This window comes from Battus philenor, unplaced genomic scaffold (genome assembly GCF_028537555.1).
Source record: "Battus philenor isolate CCGP_79_NKW_IND1 unplaced genomic scaffold, ilBatPhil1.0.hap1 SCAF_4, whole genome shotgun sequence".
Lineage (NCBI taxonomy): Eukaryota > Metazoa > Arthropoda > Insecta > Lepidoptera > Papilionidae > Battus > Battus philenor.
In genome coordinates, this window is record NW_027181704.1 from 10,685,187 (window position 1) to 10,704,399 (window position 19,213).

At 32.5% G+C, this 19,213-nt stretch overlaps 1 protein-coding gene across 1 annotated transcript; it reads right to left on the reverse strand.

Annotated features, from left to right (window-relative positions):
- Positions 1–8,726: 8,726 nt before the first annotated feature.
- On the reverse strand, positions 8,727–9,998 carry LOC137928849 (achaete-scute complex protein T3-like). The gene is made up of 2 exons (XM_068771842.1): positions 9,141–9,998; positions 8,727–8,997 (listed from the first exon to the last, which is right to left on the reverse strand). Exon 1 carries the CDS (start codon positions 9,859–9,861, stop codon positions 9,148–9,150), a length of 714 nt encoding a protein of 237 aa, XP_068627943.1. The 5' UTR covers positions 9,862–9,998; the 3' UTR covers positions 8,727–8,997; positions 9,141–9,147.
- Between the last annotated feature and the right edge of the window lie 9,215 nt (positions 9,999–19,213).

Sequence of the window (19,213 nt, forward strand, 5' to 3'; positions counted from 1 at the left end):
ATGTAGTTTTCTTTGACGACCTGACACAAAAATACAAAATGTACAAAATATAATATAAAGAGTTTATGTATAAACGCACGGAATATATGGTAGTAGTATGACAGAATTTTTAAGAAAATGGGAATATAAATTCGAATGTATGTAACACTTTTTTGCAGAACTGTACCGTGCGCGACAATTCTGTGGCTTGTGCCATTCGATGTTTGCACCTGAGATCGTTGGACACCTTGCCTACCCGCAATCCTTTGACATCTGTCCGAGTACGTTCGCATCTTTATGCGCGGCGTGTAGGACAAAGTACGCGCGTCATTCAGATGTGTCACAGCGATAAATGAAGGAAGGGATAAACAGTAATGAGGGAAAGTCGTCAAGTGTTTTTTTGCCATTAAGAAATTATCAATACTTCGATGTTTTAATTCGGTATTTTAAGCTATATAAATAACCTAAATTAATGATGTTGTGAAATCAAAATCTGCTATGATCGCATTTGGAAATTTCAATCAGTTGTTTGATTATTACGACTAGTTAATTACTAATAAATAAAATATACAAAGATAAGTTTTCTCTACTTAATAATTCTGATGACATGATCAAATGTCACCACGTTCTGTGGCCGAAGCATGTTTTCGAATTCAACACCAAGATCGAAAGCTTACAAAACAATTCGCAGTTGATTAAGAACGTACCGTCCGAGGAAACAACCATCATTCTAGTGCTAACGCTTTCCGAAGTGGCAATAATGTATTTTTATTTTATTTCCACTGCCATGTGTGGGGCAAGTACGTAACATTTCGGGTATAAATAATTTTTTAGATTTATTTCGGACCACAATGGCAATAGTGTTAGTCAGGCAAGATTCGACCCACTCGTGTCCAGGTAAGATCATCGTTCAGAGATTCTCCACTCCGTTAGGTCATGGGCCATGGAGAGTCCGTCTCAGCAATTAAAGAGCTTGGCAGTCTCCGAATAAGGCAGGTAATATTGCATGTGATGTCAGTGCCAAGATTTCTGGGGGAGCCAAGCTACGGAAAGATGACAGGTTAAATACATCCCGCGCTCTACGACCTTAAGCTATTTAAATCTGTAAATGTCTATCGACATCGGTGTCGATTCAGACTTAAGATAAAAACAAATTTTCATATATAAAGTCCATTACGTGACTCCAAAGTCAACTATCGTTACTAAAAAAAATTCAATGTACATCACAATCATTTCAAATATTAAAAAAGTGTACTTATTCAAAACTTAAACTTATTGACAACGAAAGTCTTTACATTTCATTGCTCCAACGACGTTGTTAAATTTCTTTACAATATAGATAATTCTCGTTTGACATGTTTTTAAACATGTTTATTGATTTTGATTCTACATTGAACGACAACAATTTCTCTGTTGAAGCACGAATTTTGATCTTATCTGCCATCTATTGTATTTTAGTTAGGAAACAGATTACGTTTAACCGCACTGATAGTTTTCTATTGAGAGCGATTTAAATAAAGCTTCTGCTTACCACCGAACATTGATAAACATCAACTTTAATTCTTCATGTTTATTATAAACATGTTTAGAAATATGTATTGTAACAATAAAGAGAAATAGCACCTATGTAAAAAATTTAGTGGTAAATATTTCATTCTTTTTAATATAACTATTAACCCTTTTTCTGCTGTAACACTTCTGCATTATGATGTTTTTGTTGTTGTATATTTGTATTAACTGCATTATTGTCCTGTATGTTTTGCTTAAATTAATATAAAAGGTGGTTGGAAATAGGTAAAAAAATTTAAAGCGGTGAATGTGTAGCCCATTTGCTGTAAATCGATGTATAGTACTATCTAAAAATTAATGCTTTCAGAAATAATAAATTACGTAAAGATAATGTAGTAAGGAAAAGCGTTTGGCCTTTTTTAACTACAGATTACTACATATTAAAATTAATTATTGTTACCTATTTCTTTGTTTAGATTTTATACTGTCTGTATGTAATGCCCTGTCGTACTTATAGAAAAAGTAAAAGAAAAAAGTTATAACATTTCAGAGTAATTACTTTATACAGAGTGATTGGTATAAAAATAGGTGTAAAAGTTATCAAGCTCTTTGCCGACAAACGAAGCTTAACTTCCAACCCCTTAAAGCTTTTACAGCTATAACCGATTTCTATGCTTCTAGATTTATTTGGAAAAAGGTCTATCATATCGGTTATATATCAAATGAATTTATTTAACTGCTTAGTGAAATAATTACAAATAATATGACGTCGTGCAAAAAAAAAGTTTTAAATTTATGTTTATTTATTAGTGTTGAAGAATCTAGCGTAGCATTCACCTTGTTGCAATAGAGACAGTACTCATAGAGTTGTGATGTAAAAACTTTTAGTGCGAATAAAATATCTTGGCTACACCATCATGCGATGTTTGCACTCATTATTTTCGTACTCAGGCCATATTTAGGCCACAAATAGGGCCCTATAACCCTTACACATAAAACTTAGGCGGTAGATCATCACATAAAAGAAATAAGTGTTTCAGTCTATCTAAACATCCAAACAATTAATCATATAAACGATTGTCATAAATATGCAACAATTAGTAAATTGAAATTAAAAAATATATATTTATTTAAAATATCATAGATTTTTTGATGATATCATAGATTGACGTCAAGTTTTGTTTAGATGAGAAATGCTGTTCAGATGATAAATAAGTAAAAATTAAGTAATAATAATCATGCAATGTTGTTCTTTCGTAAGAACAGTCTAATGTTCAAATAGATTTTTGTTTGCTCGTACCGTTATTCTAATTCAATTAAAAGCTCATGTATTATTATAATTATATAGCGCCTGTAGTAATTGACCGACCTAAATTTCTCTAAGATCCGCCACGCTTTATGAAGTTAAATCCATAACATCACCCGCTCAGAATTAACTACGGCTAATCAAGTTGCGTCTTTACTTAACCTAAGGCCTAAGTCTAAATAAGATTATTTATAATCGTAGCTTCGTACTTTGGCCGCGGGCGTGCGGCGTCCGTTCCTTTGAGTGCGGCCATACATCACGGCTCCTAAGTAGACAGTATATCAACCGATATTCAGAGTAATTAGCCCTTTGGCGACGGACCTCCTGGATTTATTGTAGTAGGGCGTTAATGCGGCCGACAGCCGTGATGCCGGCCTTTGTTCTCCATGCCCGAAATATTCAATTGGAATTTTACTACTGACTGGTTGCAACACAATTTTTACGGCACATTTTATTGAAAACCGGTTAAAATAAAAGGTTTCTACGGATATCTAATCTTCACCAAAACTGAAGAAGATAAAATGAATGTTTCAATCCACACTTGTTTATTTCAAGGACATCAAATTAATTTACGATTTATTTAGAGCCGTCCTAATGATAATTATGCAACACATTAAAGACTCCGCAATAAAAACGGCATTTTTAATCTATTTCATTTTATCCTTTATCATTAAAAGAACTCATCAAATTAAGATGCAGCATTTTTATGGCTTCCGATAACTATTTTGACAAAAGAGGTTGATTGTCGCACAAAAAGCAGAATAATCATTACGGTTGACTACCGCAATCCGTCAATTAATTTACTTTACAGATATGAAAGGCGACAAAGGGAAGGCCGAAAGGAAATCGCTACTGCCATTTATCTATAAAAACTATGCTCTTCAATTATAAACCTTAATGTGTTTACATAGAAGATATTTTCAAACGAGAAAGTGTAGAAATAAAACTGAACTAGCTACTGTAGGCGACGCCAAGTGATAACACCGAGTAGAGCTACATCGTAAAACATCATTAGCGAGATAAAAACCCTAAAAGCAACCTCAAAGAAACTGAGAGCGCAGGAAGTTACGTCGATACACACACTTACCTGCATACACTTCTTGATTGATATCAAGTAACCGCAAATGATTTGTGATCTATCAACATCTAAAGCGTAAAGAATGAAATACATAGAAATTACAGTTTCGATATAATCATTTATTGATATTAACATCAAATATATAAATTAAAATGACTACTCGTGTACGTTATGAAAACAATGCAAGAAGAGCTCAATTTGATAGAAACTAGAATTAGATTGAAATTTCTTACTTAAAACTCATTCAACTTTAATCCATGAAGGTACCAAATGCGCCCTAATTTGAGAAGAGCCCACAACAAAGTCAGACGGGTTAGTGCGAACATTTTTAAAATATTATTCATACAATAGTCATTAATTCCTATTCACTAACTTAATTTTTCTCTCACAACAATAAGATTTGGAAGTAGTTTTTATTTTATGAATTGCTTAAATTAATAACCAGATAATTTAAAGACATAACATGCAATTGTATTGTAACATCGTATACGTTTGCCCAAAAAGTAATAATAATGATAATCCATCACTTCTTTCAATTAGATGTTAAATGTAGAGTCGCTATAATAGGACCGCATCATTCAGTTAAGCACAAGTTTAGAACGCTGTAAAAAAAACTTTTACAAAACAGTAATTTAAACCACTTAACGTTCGTTTAACAAACAATCGTAAACAAAACTATTATGTCGTGGAAGTGCTATCTAAAAACACGAAGACAAAAGAATGTCGGTGTCAGAAAACTTAATTTTATACCCGAATCAAAACTTCAACTTGTATTGTGTTGGTATAGTGCTAACCAATTTCTCTTTTGTTATAGCTCCGCCCACGTTTATTATCAGATACCTTTGTGGCGTGTCATTTTTTATCAAAACAATAACTTTTTATAAAAACGGTCCGGTCACACGTACGATAAGTAAGAAATGAATTTGTCAGAAGCTTTTACGATCAAATCTAACATAATTCACAAAGATGTATAAATTAGGAAACGGTAGGAAGTTTTTTTAGGTACATTTTTGAAATATAAATTGAACGTCGAGGTGGTAGTCGGTAGGCCACATAGCGCGCAGATCAGAAGGCTGTGAAGTTCAGCAGTGAACACGGACAAACATTGCAACATTATATCCACCCGCAAGGTGGACAGACAACTAACTGTGTCAAAGTCGCCGGAAGATTCTGGATTCAGACCAGTTGCAACTGATTCTATTGGAATTATTCTATAGTTAAGGGCTATGTCTAGCAATGGACGTTCCGCGGATGAAAAAATAGTGATGATGAATTAAACGTTAAAGAAATTAAAACTATGTTTGGGAAGTAATGATAAAAACGGTTGCTATGTTTAATGTGAAAAAGATTGAAAATTAAACAAATAAAACTCTTACACTAAAATAAACCACTTAGAATATTGGAAGCAAGGAATACTTAGAGAAGTGAATTTTAAAATTAAAATCTTTTAAAGTGTAATAAATGTAATAAAGTTATTGTATAAATAGACAAATATTAGTTTTAATTGTTTGTAGATTTTAAATATTTATTAATAAATTGTTTTTAAAACTATTTATTTATTATAAACTGCTTACAGTTGTTTGCAACGAAAGTCGTTTTAGAAATTACAAGACAAAAAAATATTTTACTATATTTGAAGAATCTAGAAAATCATTCATTTGACTAAAAGTGAGTGGGCAAGTCCATGACAACGTTGCAAAAGCACTCATCATCTTGGCACATTGACCATCGTATTTATTTTGCCATAGTTAATAGTTATGATGTTTAAATAAACCTTGCAAAGATCTACCTTCAGCTTATCTCTCCCAACACCCAAACATCCAAAACAATATTACTGAATTAATTTATTTTCAAACAACTTCTAAATTCAAATTTAATTTTTTTTTCTTTTATTTTAATTTTCGCGGGAATACGTCGACGAGAAATTGAGTCTACTAACGGATGAAAACATGCATTAGACCAGAGAATGACAGGCGAAAGAAACTCATCATCATTATATCAGCCGTATAACATTCGCAGCTGGATATAGGCCTTACCCATAGATTTTCTAGATGACCGGTTGGAAGCAGCATCCATGTCGGACCATATATTTTTTTAAAGTAACATAGGATTTCACATTTAGGAATATACATATATATATATATGTATATTCCTAAATGTGTATATATATATATATATACATATATATATGTATATGTATATATATATACTTATATATACATAAATAAATCATAATATAAATATATCGATATCATTCTCATGGTTTGTGCGGTAAGGAAGGTACCTTACCGCGTAAACATTTTTAACAATTTATAAAATCTAGAAATAAATGTTTTCTGAACGTGATCTGGGCACCTATTACAAAAGTATTTACATTGCCCATAGAAAGATTTGCTTGATGAAGTCGATTCTTAGGAATGCATAATTTTTTGGCTTGGTATTTGTATTGTCTTTTTATCAAACTCATTGGGAAAATTGTACAGCATTCAAAGAGTTTTTTATGGTCTAAATAACTCATTAAATATAAAACAACAACGATCGTGTATAAGGGTTACTATAAATTAAGTTCACATCAATATATAATAAATTACAGTAATCTGTCAAAATAAACTAACGTTATGCGACAACTAAAAAATAATGTCAGTTTACCCACCCACATTGGATATAAATTAATAGAATCTGCCCTCATCCTTATGACGTATAATAATAGTTGATTGGTCTCGTGTGAGGTATTTTTTATTATCCCGTAGTTTCTAACGTTGCTAAATCCTTCTATGGGGGCAATAAAAATATTTGATAAGATATTTGATAATGCATCTAAAAGTTTTATACAACAACTCTAAACATATGATATCTTTAGACTTTTTTTACATTTCCCGAATCAATTTATGTTGTTTGTTTGTAAATAGAATACATAACATGTGATGAATGAAACTTAGTTTTAAAATATCAAATGATGGGTAGCATCACGTTGATAATTATTTAGGATGTCAGCGACCTCCCCCCTATATTTTATTAGACTGGTATATGTACATACATATACAGCGTTTTCCGACCACCATAATAAGGCTATCAGTTCGTCTTGTACGTGGATCTCCTATACTTCGTTTGACGGTCCGTTTTCACCACTTCAGAACGCTAAGGCCTTAATGGTTATCTGTTCTGTGCGCCACATGGCCTCCCGAAAAGTCGGCTGAGCAATAATCACTCCGTACCAGTTAAGCTACAAGTACAAGTACTTTTGCCGCTCCGTGTAAAAGATTATGGCTATTAAAACTTCGAGCGAGTTTTAACGTCGAAGCTTTTACTTTGTAAAATGAAGAACTTGTTCGTCTAGCCAGTATATCCTGTAAAAAATAACTGAAAAGCTGAAGTCTACGCTAGGAAATGCTTATTATTCTGAACAGTTATTAAAATAATTTGCAAATTGGAAAAGTAAATTAATTGGTCTTCAGTTAACGTTCGATGTATCTGTCATATGTAATGTATATTGTCTTCTTTATATTTTCTTATAACATAGCCATTTTTCTGTTTAGTTCTGTAATGTAGTGTTTCTATTTTGTTAATAATAAACTTAAGCCATTCCATCATCATATGTTAAGTAAATTTATGTGGATGATAAATAAATTTCAAACATCGTTGCGGCACCAAAGGAAGGTACAGATGTATTCGTACCATTCCCGCTAAAGCAATACGCTTCAGCGTGCACAGTGCGAATAGGTATATTCTGTTTCTTTCCGATGTTTTCGTTAAACTTTGGTAAGTAGTTGTAATGTTATACAATAATAGTAAAGTATGCCTCTGTATGGGAAATCTATATGCAGATGTGGTCGCCTACTACTGAAATAATTATGACTCATTGTCGTACAATATATTACCTATATACAATTTTATGGAGACAACAATGCGTGGTGATCTCAGAGTCTAAATTACTGTGGATTTTTTTTTTACTGTAAGAATTCATCTTATTTTGTCTTACTTTTGAGCAACAGGATTTATGACCCTAGTACAAGAAACTAGGTTGATCTGTGAATACTGTCATCATGTGCATATGTATTAAATTAATTCACATATATACATGGGGTGTGCTGAAAACATCCATACCTTTGTAACACCTTTGAGTCATACGTAAATTTTTCAATAATTGCATTTAGTTGACAATTTAAGAGAATATTTTTTGTTCAGTCCACTACAAGAGCTTTAAGAAAAAAAATAATTAAACTATTAAAAGTATTTTAGTTGCAAGATTTATCAAGTTACACTTTTATAAGGTTAATTTTTAGTAGTAGAAAAGGTTTTGTTCTTTAATTCATTTCACACTTAAGTCCAACAACGTACGACGTATAACTTGATACGGTGGACTATATCTATAGTAATCTCAGGTTGAGGACAATGAGGGAAATATTCTTTAAATTTTTCATTAAAATATGTTGGGATGTTACTTTAGTCTTAAAGTTTCACAAATTATTTCGGATAGTCAGTGTAAATTGTATAATAATATTTATATATTTTTTGTAATTTAATTGTTTTTATTCATAATTTATTTATTTTCACAAATTTTTCCAATAGTGATATTTTTGGTTTAAATTGTTTAATGCTAAGTAAATTGTTTGTTTTGAAATGTTACTTTATAATAATAACATCAAAAAAAGGATCATCATTTGCAATATGTTGTAAAAATTTGCTCGAAAGGTGGAAAAATAGTTTTTGCATACACTTAATATTTGTTGATCCTTTTGTAAAAACTTAAAGTTTATGCTTCTACAATAAAAAAATAGTTAAACCTGAGCGGTCTCATTCACAGGATAAATAAATGTTTTTCTTTAATAAATAATTTAATTTCGTTGTGTCTTAATGCTAATTAATATATACAGTGGCTACGTAATAAAAAAAATTACAAGCCTTTACATTGATGGGTAACGATGCACTACGAAAACTTTCAATAGAGTTACTCACTAAAGCCTTTTTGTAAGCTTATTAACTAAATGTCTTTTAATATTAAGGCACTATGGATTGACTAGATACATTAAGAGTCTTATTGTCTTCACAAATGATGCAGCAAAATTGAATTAATGCACATTATTTCGGAGGGATTCGTCCAAACTTGATTCCGAACGCCGGTTACCTGTAAGCAGAAAAAATACTTTAATGTCTTTCACATTCAATTAGGATACATTTAATTAAGATTTTGTAAAAATATATGTTAACTTAAAACATAGTATATAAGGTATTGCAGTTATAAATGGTTAAGAATAAGTTATAACTTACGTTAATGTTATTTCTGCTGCCACCATGATATAACGTCCAGCAATTCATCCTCATCCATGGGTCCAAGATGCTGTTGCGTTGATACGTCATATCTATCCACAGTTGAGTATGCTGATGAAACTCCAGAAGAACACTCGGAAGGTGCGGGCGAATTAGCTTTTTCAGAACAAGGCGAATCATTTCCATAGAAAAATCCATCGTCCATATCCATCGTTGTAGTTGGTTGACTATTACTATTTGGAATATTTTCTCTATTTTCCTGATCACGTGTTATGCCTAATGCGGCATCACTTTCTTCTAAAAGTTGTTGAAGATATCTTATATATTCAACTACCATTCTTAACGTATCTACCTTACTTAACTTCTTCCCAGAACCTCGTCGGGCACCGCCCGATAACGCAGCGACTACTGACGCTGGTAAGTGACGTCGTAGTGCGTTAAAACCGTCGTTAACTTGTTTAACGCGGTTACGTTCGCGAGCGTTACGTCTCGCTATAGAAGCGGCCTGTGGTCCTGTATAAGGGTTTGTTCTGAAGTGCACTTTTTTTCTATATTGAAGATTCGGTGGCGAATCATGCGTGACGTAATTTTTTTCAGGAGCTGGAGCAATAGGTACGATCCGTTTCTCCGTTGAGGACTTCGTCACTGTCGCTGACGGATATCCTGATGATACCACAACGTAATTAGTCTGGCCTTGAACGAGTTGTATTTCTTGCAACATTTTACGTATTTTGTACGCGAGCGCAGGCGATCGATGCGCACACAACCGGTCCGCTCGGTGGGCGGAAAAGCACTGGCGCGGTATAGGGAGGCTTCGCTTAGAGCTTTAGATTGTAGGCGAGAGCGAGCGGCGGCAATGGAGCTTCACGCACAAGTGAGTCGCCGGCGCACGCGCACGCGTTATATCACCTGCGCCGGCTGCAAAAAAATATAAATTTTAAAATTCTCTTCCCCTATTATTTTCCATCATCCCTTCCCCTTTGTACGTACGGGTCCGTACCTGGCGTGGTAGTTAAGGGAATGCGACGGGAAGCGGAGAGATTTAGTCTAACGCGTGCCTAATTTTTTCTGCTGACCACTGCATACATAAACAATATTTCTGGATTAAATTCCATTTAAGATACTGAATAAATTCTTGTAAAGTATTTTAGACTCCTGAACCATTTACAGAATTTTATCACTTTGTGCAATTTGTTATTCTTTCCGTTTGTGTATCTAAAATAAAACTGTTATACAAGGAATGTCTCCATACATATATTAAATTTCATTTATATCATATGTCATATTTAATAAATACTGAAACTTGGTTAAATTTATAAAATATTACACGGAACTAACTTGCTGCGTCAGACCATACTTAACACAGCGGTTTCCAAATTTATATTATCACACTACATTTTGTATAAAACTCACATAAAATGCTTTGATTATGGCTTTGCATTTTTTTAATTTTATTTTTAATGTCTGTAAGAGATTGTGACCGCTCGAACATCATGGGCTGTCAAATATATTTCATATAGCAATTAGTCAATTTAAATGTTATGAAATGCGAGAGAATATTTTGGGTCGAAAACATTGGAGATTTTAATGTAGAGTAGAGGCCGATGATCGAAAGTCATTCAGGCGATGCATATGAAGATTTCTCGATTTTTTTCAATTAGAGCCGTAGCAAACACGTTATAACACTGGCAGTCACTGCGATAACTATTCTGTTTTATACGTCGGCCATTAGATCAAAAGTTTTGAGCGGCTTCCGTCAATATGATTGCACTAATTTAATATCTCTCATGCAATTCGTTCAGCTCAACAAAATTAAATGAAATGGTGTTTCAAACGGTAGTTGTTTTCATTAGTGGGCACTTAGTAACGGGATTGGGCATTGATTCATTCTGATAAGCACTTTATTGGGCGTAACGGAATTCCATGAGTACCTATTTCAAATTCTTGAGCTTCTGTTTATAATAAATAGGCGAGTCTCTCGTAAGACTACGTTTTTTATTAAATATTTCTTATTAAAAGACTAACAGGTAGAGATATCTTACCGACATAGAGTTTTGATGTTTATTATGATAAGTTAAAGAAACAAGGGATGCCGCTATTACTATCGCAACTAAGTATAATTCTTAACACAAAGAACTTATGCAAATAATAACATTACATTATATGTTTTATTGACGGATAAGTCTTGTATTAGATGATTTAGTAAGCCTTTGTCACTAAATATTATTTTTTTAATTAAGGATGGTAACGGCCAGATATTAAACGGCAGGTGGATTGCCAAGGCAAACGAATAGTTACATAATTAGTTTGGTAACTGTGTGACGTGGTGTAGCTATATCATGATCGTATGTGATACTTTTATGAAATCTCCCATTCTTCATCAAAATACCTTCAAAAAGTTTAGATTTATTAACTTATGAAGTTGTATACACGTATCAGAATAAAAACATTAAAAGATAATTTAGCGCAAATTATTATTAAATCAAATTCATAAAACGATAGCAGACTTAAAAGAAAAATGGAACTGAGCTTTATGAAATATAAAATAATTACAAAAAAATAATATTATAAAAGTATATACGAAGTCTTGTGTGTGTGTATGTCTGTGGAGTATGTATTTGATTAATGAATTGATTAAAATTATATCTATAGTATGAAACAAATCGCAAATATAAAATACCATGTAGAACTTATAAGTGATATGTATAAAAACATAAAATGTTTTGACAATTCATTTATTAAACGTTTACTGTTGTTTCGTGATGTTTTATTTTTTTTTTTCAAAAAGAAATATCTATAATTCTTATATATCAGGATCAAGTGGTATTGCAAGGGTTTAGTAAGAAAAACTTTGTGTTAAAATATTTGGTATGCGGCAAACGACTGTGTTAGACATCTTTAATAACGTCATCGTTGTGAAAAAAATACAATACAAGCTAGTACGAAATTTTTTGTCATTATTTTTTTAAATTATTGTACATTTAATGTATTTTAGTATTATAATTAATACAAAATACATATATATACATATAATTTTTTTTCACAATAAATAAACATATATACATGTGTATGTATTTCCTTTTGAGTACATAATAAATGTTTATTTTTTATCTAAACTATCTAGATGCTGGCTACTTCCAATTAGTCCTATTGGAGTTCTATGGAAGAGGCCCATGTTCAGCAGTGCATGACCTGCAGTTGAAAGTACGTTAGCTACTTGTACATACATACATAGTAAAAGTCGCAGAAAGTCGCTGAATGCGGGCAGCTCATGACCGGTCATCGTAGCAATCTTTGGGGAAGGCCTATGCCTTACAGTGTAATACTCGTAGCTATCTAGTTCACGGACCCTTCCGCTCCTTGGACTCAACACCGATGAAGCCGTAAAAGCCTTAAGGCTAACAGCATTAACATCATCAAAGAAAAAGCAAAAGGCACTTATAGCTCTTTTTAAGTTCTGTACTGCGTTATCTATATATAAATGAATAGGCGATTGCTATCGAGTATAACATTCAAATTGGTAATAATAATATATAGTTCAAGTCATCTCTTGGGGTTTAACCCCGTGATTTTGTACCGGATATGACCTGCGGGGAAGGTGCTAATAGGTTCCGTAAATAACCGATTTTTTGCTGTTGAAATTATTGTATGTAATCAGTGGATCGGCTCATTGTTCCATTAGGGAATGAGTAAGGGTATTAGATCATACGAACTAAGGGAGAGGGTTCGCCCCATTTTAGTACAGACACATAGATGATTAATGTTATATAATAAATTATTCAATATGGTGGTAAAATACAAAGGTAGCGAATGTTTATTCAAAAGTAATTATTGTGATTAGAAAAGAATATTCCGATTAGATATAAAATGTTGCAAATTTATTTTAAATATCTATTTATTTCCTAATTTCTAACCCCTTAATTAGGAAATAAACAGATAAGTAAGACTTTATCTACTTCAAAGTGGGATTGTGAAATCATTTGTACATATAGTAAATACGTATTAGAGTCGTAATAACAACCTAATTTTCGTTAAACACATTACGTAACGAAAGTCGATGTTATTCACTAACGAGACCGGTGTTGCCAAGAGTATTAATTATTTTTCTTAATAATAACATAGTTATTTGTTGCCCATCTGTGTAAGAGATTTCTATTCATGTACTGACTCATTACGATAATCTTGAAACGGTAAGGTTAGGAAATTTTAAATTTGGTACGAATTTTGCTTTTGCTAAGTTGATATCAGTTAAGATTTACCTTATCGAAATTGTATCCACTATTAGTCTGTTAAATTTTGATTACAGTTTTACTACAAAAAATACTAAGAAAATTCCTATAACAAATTTAACAAAATTCCACCCGCTACAGGGGTTGAGAAGAGGTTTATTAAAAGTGCACATTTTGAAACTATGGCTCACATAGGTATAAAATTAGACCTTAATTTGCAAAAGACAATATATTGATTGAATTGCAAAAGATTAATCATTGATAATTATCGGGAATGGAATAGGAGTTGTGACTTACGTTAAGGACGACGAAATTTGGCCAAAAAGCTCAAAAGCCTATGGTTGCAAATTGCGATTGTAGTATGAACAATAAAATTACCCCTTTACAGCTTTTAAACCTATAACCTTATATACTAGGTTTTGCAAAGCCTTTATTTTAGTTTTCTTCGAAACTGCTCTTTAAAGATGGCTCATAGAAACTTTTTAAGTAAAGACAGTCGCGATTAACATCGATTTATAATTTTAAGTCATGCTATAAAAATGCAAATAATATGTAAAGAATAAAATTGTTCGATAGGCAATAAGCGTATATTATGATAAATTATAATATAACATATTTCATCCTAGTTGATTAGACCAATACAAATTACATTATTCATGGTGTCGATATCCAATACGAACATATTAAATAGTCATTGTATTGTTAAAGATACATCGCTTAGTTACCTCCCACGTGTTTCAATGAGGTTATTTTATTTTTCACCAACACAATAGCGATTATTAAGCGCTGTTCTTCGCGCTTATTTTTAACGTGTTAATAATGACATGTCGACATTCTTACTTTATATAATTTTTACACGAAACAGTATTGTTCGTTCGATTAATGTCCCGCAAGTTATAAATAGCAGCTTTTCATTCCTATATTTTATTGTAAGTTTGTGATTTACAAATCTCGCATTACTGGAATTATTTTAATAAATCATACGTAATATTTATTTATTCAAGTATCAATTGAAATGAGATAGGAATTATGTGGTCTCCGTTGAGCGGTCACAGAACTGATCTGAGAGTTCGGCGGCTTCACAATCCGGTAAAATAATAGTATATGTCTCTACACATACTATTATTTGCCCAAGCCAAGACTCTTCGATCGAAAGAGGACTTGAGCGCACTCAAATACCATTTGGGCAGAAGTGAATTAATATCCAAAAGGGATATACGGAAGTATCATATTTCATCTAAATTTGGCAATAAATATTAGAATAAATAAACAAGAAACTAGTTGTTTACAACATATAATTTTTTTCACTTACGGTACGTGGACAATTATTAGCGGCTATTTACTAATATTTGATACTAAACAGAATGGTACATGGGAGACAATCAATATTTATCATTAAATGTGTGTTTTCCAATGTTTATTAATTATCTGTCATTAATGGAAGGGTACGGAAGGGTAATCCAATAATTTCATGTAATAACAAACATCATTTTGCCTCCCGTAGAGCAAATGTGGTAAAATAAGTTTGTGAAGCTATAAATACACTACTTGCTGTCCACTGCGTCGATGTACCGTTAGCGATGTAACTGCTGATACAAACAAAAGTTATTGGAACAAGAATTACTGAAATAAAATTTGGAAGCATCTGTTTCGTGTTTTTAATTGAAATTCTCAAACTGATAACTTGTCTCTGGCCACTCGATATATCTTGCTTGTTTTACTTAATACAATTTAAGAGGAAAATAAACAGGTGCAAAAAATGTAAAATTTGTTAACAGCTGAATGTCGTGTGATTACACAAAAATTGGCAACGAGTAAAAAAATTTTTAAGAGCAAACAATCGCTTCATAAATAAGTTTTTTTATTTTTATTTTAAATTGAATTTCTGAAAGATTATTAACCCTCCAATATTTATTTTAAAAGTCTAATATGGGTTAATTTTTTTACCTTCATTCTTGCGCCGTACCCCTCACTGCTAAAGATCGTGAAACTTTTTGAAAAAAATTCTCGATGTAGGTTTACACCGAGAGAGGACTGAAATTTGAAATCGTAGATCGCGGGTTCGATCTTCGGGTACAGCCTTATATGTAATTCACTTTTTGTGCATTAATTATATAGGACTGTCACTGATCACAAACAAGAGGTTTCCAGAGGATGGGCAGCAGCGTCTTCTACGTACCATACCACAACACCGCGATAACCCGCCTGCCAAGCGTGGCGATTATGGTATTTTCCTCAAAGATATCTACAGGGGAGGCCTATGCCTTGCAGTGGGCGTCTATAGCCTATAAGGACGACTATGTTTCATTTGTGTTGATCTTCGCGATGTTCCGTACAATTGATAAGTAAAACGTTAATGTTTTATTTTCAAAAATGTCAATATCCTTAATAAGACAAATCGATGGTGTATCCAAAATATCAAGTATTTTAAATAAATTTTATTTCCCTCCTCTACTAAGGATCGTGACCCTTTTTAGTACCTTATAGTTATTATTTTTGTATAAGTTTTTTTCTCTAGGTTATACTTTATTATCAGAGTAACTGCAATGAACAGAGCTGTGTGGTGATGTGTTTGAACGCGTTGTTTTATACCGGAAATTATATGACATTCACTAGTTGTTTGAACAATTATCTGCAGCAAATAAAACAATTACGTTACAAATGGGAGATGCGGCTTGTCGTGGGATTTGGGGTGAGTCCGGGGATGACTATGGGAATATGTCATCCGTCAATTTTTATTCCGCTTCACTGGCGAAGGACAAAATTATGTAATTAAAAGGTAATGTTATATTTACATGCTGTTTTTTTTTGAGATCTGCAATTCATAATACCATTTAAAAAAAAAGTAAATAAATGTTATTATGTAAATTTATATAAGGCAGGAGAATTAGAGAGCCTTAAGATCTGTTACATCGTTTTGGCAAACGATCTGTGGCGTGAGAGGCTCAAGGGTTCCACGAAGGGACTTCGGTTTGGGCTGTCACTCGTAATAAATTGATATTCACATTCTGTCACCTATTAGTTAACATTTCTACTAGTTGTTTAAGTGTGTCATGATATTTTGACTTAAAAGTTTCAGTACTTATGACTTAAAAAGTTACAAACAGCAAGTTAGAAGCATAATTACAGATTTTATTTACGCTAGTTTAGCTATAAATGCTTTTTGGAAAGGATTTGTCTAGACCTCTTTACAGTGAATTAGGATGCCTCTGCTCGGACGCAGTTCTTAAGCCCTATAGGCGAACGCTTCATCAAAATAATTCGTCACTGCGCTTCGGTAGCTCGTTTACTACTGGTTTAGAGCCGTATTGAAATTTGAACCCCCTCATTAACTTCATATTTAAAAATTACATTAGTTCATAAATCACTGTTGTTAAAAGGTTGCCGACGTTGATCGCACAATACTACTACCTGATTCGTATCCAATATCGATTGATTAACGATTTGTTGAGTGACTCCTATTCATGGCGACGTCAAAGGGTGATGTTTAAACATTAATAGAAGAATGTTCCACATTTCTTCTAAGGGTGGTTAGTTTTTATACGTGGAATATAATTGTTTAGCTTTCGAAAATCATAGCGCGGTTTTCCTTTGATACGATAAAAGTGTTCAGTTCACATATAAAGGAATATATTTTTTCTCTCCGGAGAATTTCACACCACTTTTTTCAAAAAAGAAAATAAACAAAATGCGTATCCCTTGTCTTGTAAATTTGTTTAAGATTATCAGATCTGTTTGGACATTTCGACTTAGAGTTCTACTTTTAAATTTGAGGTGATTTTTCGGACATCGAGATGTGTTTACACGCGTCTTCAAGACATTTAGACACTGATCTCGTTGGAGATTTATTTCGCCGATACTAACTTTGGTATACAAAATCAGTCGCAGACGACGGTAGATCGATATTTGAATTTTTCGATATAAACCACAATGGCGTGTTAAATAAAATCGTGCATAGTAAATTGAGTTACGCGAATTTATTTCCCACAAGCGTTTGTTATGAACATTGCTACTATAAGAAAAAGATCAAAATATTTTTAATTTTTTTAAACAATTTAGTTTATCTCCTATAACCTAGTTTATTTGTGAAAACGCGTTAATGATTTATTATTTACGAAAACTTCAATTAAATTTATATATTTACATTTATTTATTAGCTCTTATCAAATTGGAAAGCATAGAAAATTTTATTTTTTTAAAACTAAGAAAAGAAAACAATTTTCGAATGATTTATTGCTTATATGTCGATTAAGAACAGGAGTGGTAAAATTAATTAAAAAAAAAATATTTATGTATAACCACTTGTGTTAACATTCAATAAAGGTGAAGTGTTATTAACAAGTTGTCTGTAATGAAATGTTTATAAAAGTTATATTCGTATCTTCTTAACAGTGTTATTAATACTAACTGTGGTGTCAACAGTTTTGTTCTTAAAAATTTAAGGAAAATTTTCCAAGGGGATCGCGCTAAAGACAAAACCCTTAAATAAACATATTTATTAATCAGGATATAATTTCTCATTATGTTTAATTACGGTAGTAAAATTAATACTGTTGTTATTATTAATGGTAATAATGCCCTCCACGCGGTATTTTTATGAGATCTTAAACAAAAAAACATTTGATTACTTCATGGGGCCTCTTGAGATTATCGGAGTTCGATAGCAATCAACCAGTAATTGACAATCAATGTTGCACTACATACATGTGTATGTGTATATATATATATATATATATTATCGGCGTACAGCGTCCTTTGATATTATATATATCCAATGAGTGTTAAGGTCGAAACACGTCTTTATACTAGAACCTTAAGGCTCCAGAGGCCATCCATTCTGGACGCTATGGGGCCTGCCCACTGATACGTCAATTTGCTAATCTACCGAGCTGTATCCGCTAATATCGTTCATCTATACAAAATAAATTGGAAATTTATTTAACTACACATATTTAAAGTAATTGATTCGTACAAATAAATTACGATAGTTCGAAAAGTACTACAAAAATAAACAGATAAGTATTCATGAAAAGACACTATAAGGTTTTCACAATTAAAAATTTATTACGTTTAAAACCTTAGCTGCGATATACGCGGGTAATGAGGAAACGTGTTTTATTTACTATATAATAATTAACAATGGCTGGCATAATAATGTCATACGTCGTCAGGTCAATAAAAAAGTCTATTCGAGTGATTTCGAGCCGCTTGCAGACAAACAAGAGTCGATTTATTCATTTATGGCTTTACGACACCTCGTTAGCAACAACGATAAGATAACTTAAATAGATAATTAGTATTGTTTATTTTTTCATGTCTTTTGATTATGTAACCTCTTTTTAAGTTTTATTGAACACACGACGGCAGTGTAACACCTCAAAAGAGATCTATACGAAGATACGCTCAACGTAAATAAATTTCGTTCGTTGATTGCCAATAAACAAAGTCGATATTTTGTGTCATATAATCTGATACGATATGCAAGAAATGAGGTTGAAACATAATTCTCGTTAAACGTTTGTCGAAGTATGCCGCGGTGGCGCGTGGCAGTCGCGCGACCGTCGGTCGGACGAGTTTGCTCGTTTTAACCCGTGCCTTAATTACAGTGAGGCGTTATCGAGTAAGAATGTGCACACGCGACATTGGTATTAATTTTAATGAAAGAAGTGTGCGCCGGACAGCACCTGCCCAAGTTGTCGGCTCACTGAAAACCGTAGAGACGGCACAGAAAACTGCGGAGTCGTGCATATTTTTTTTAAAGATTTTCTTATAACTTAATATTTGTCAGTTCATTGTCGCGCGATGCGATTTTTTATAAGGTAGCTTAATTAATACATTAACAAT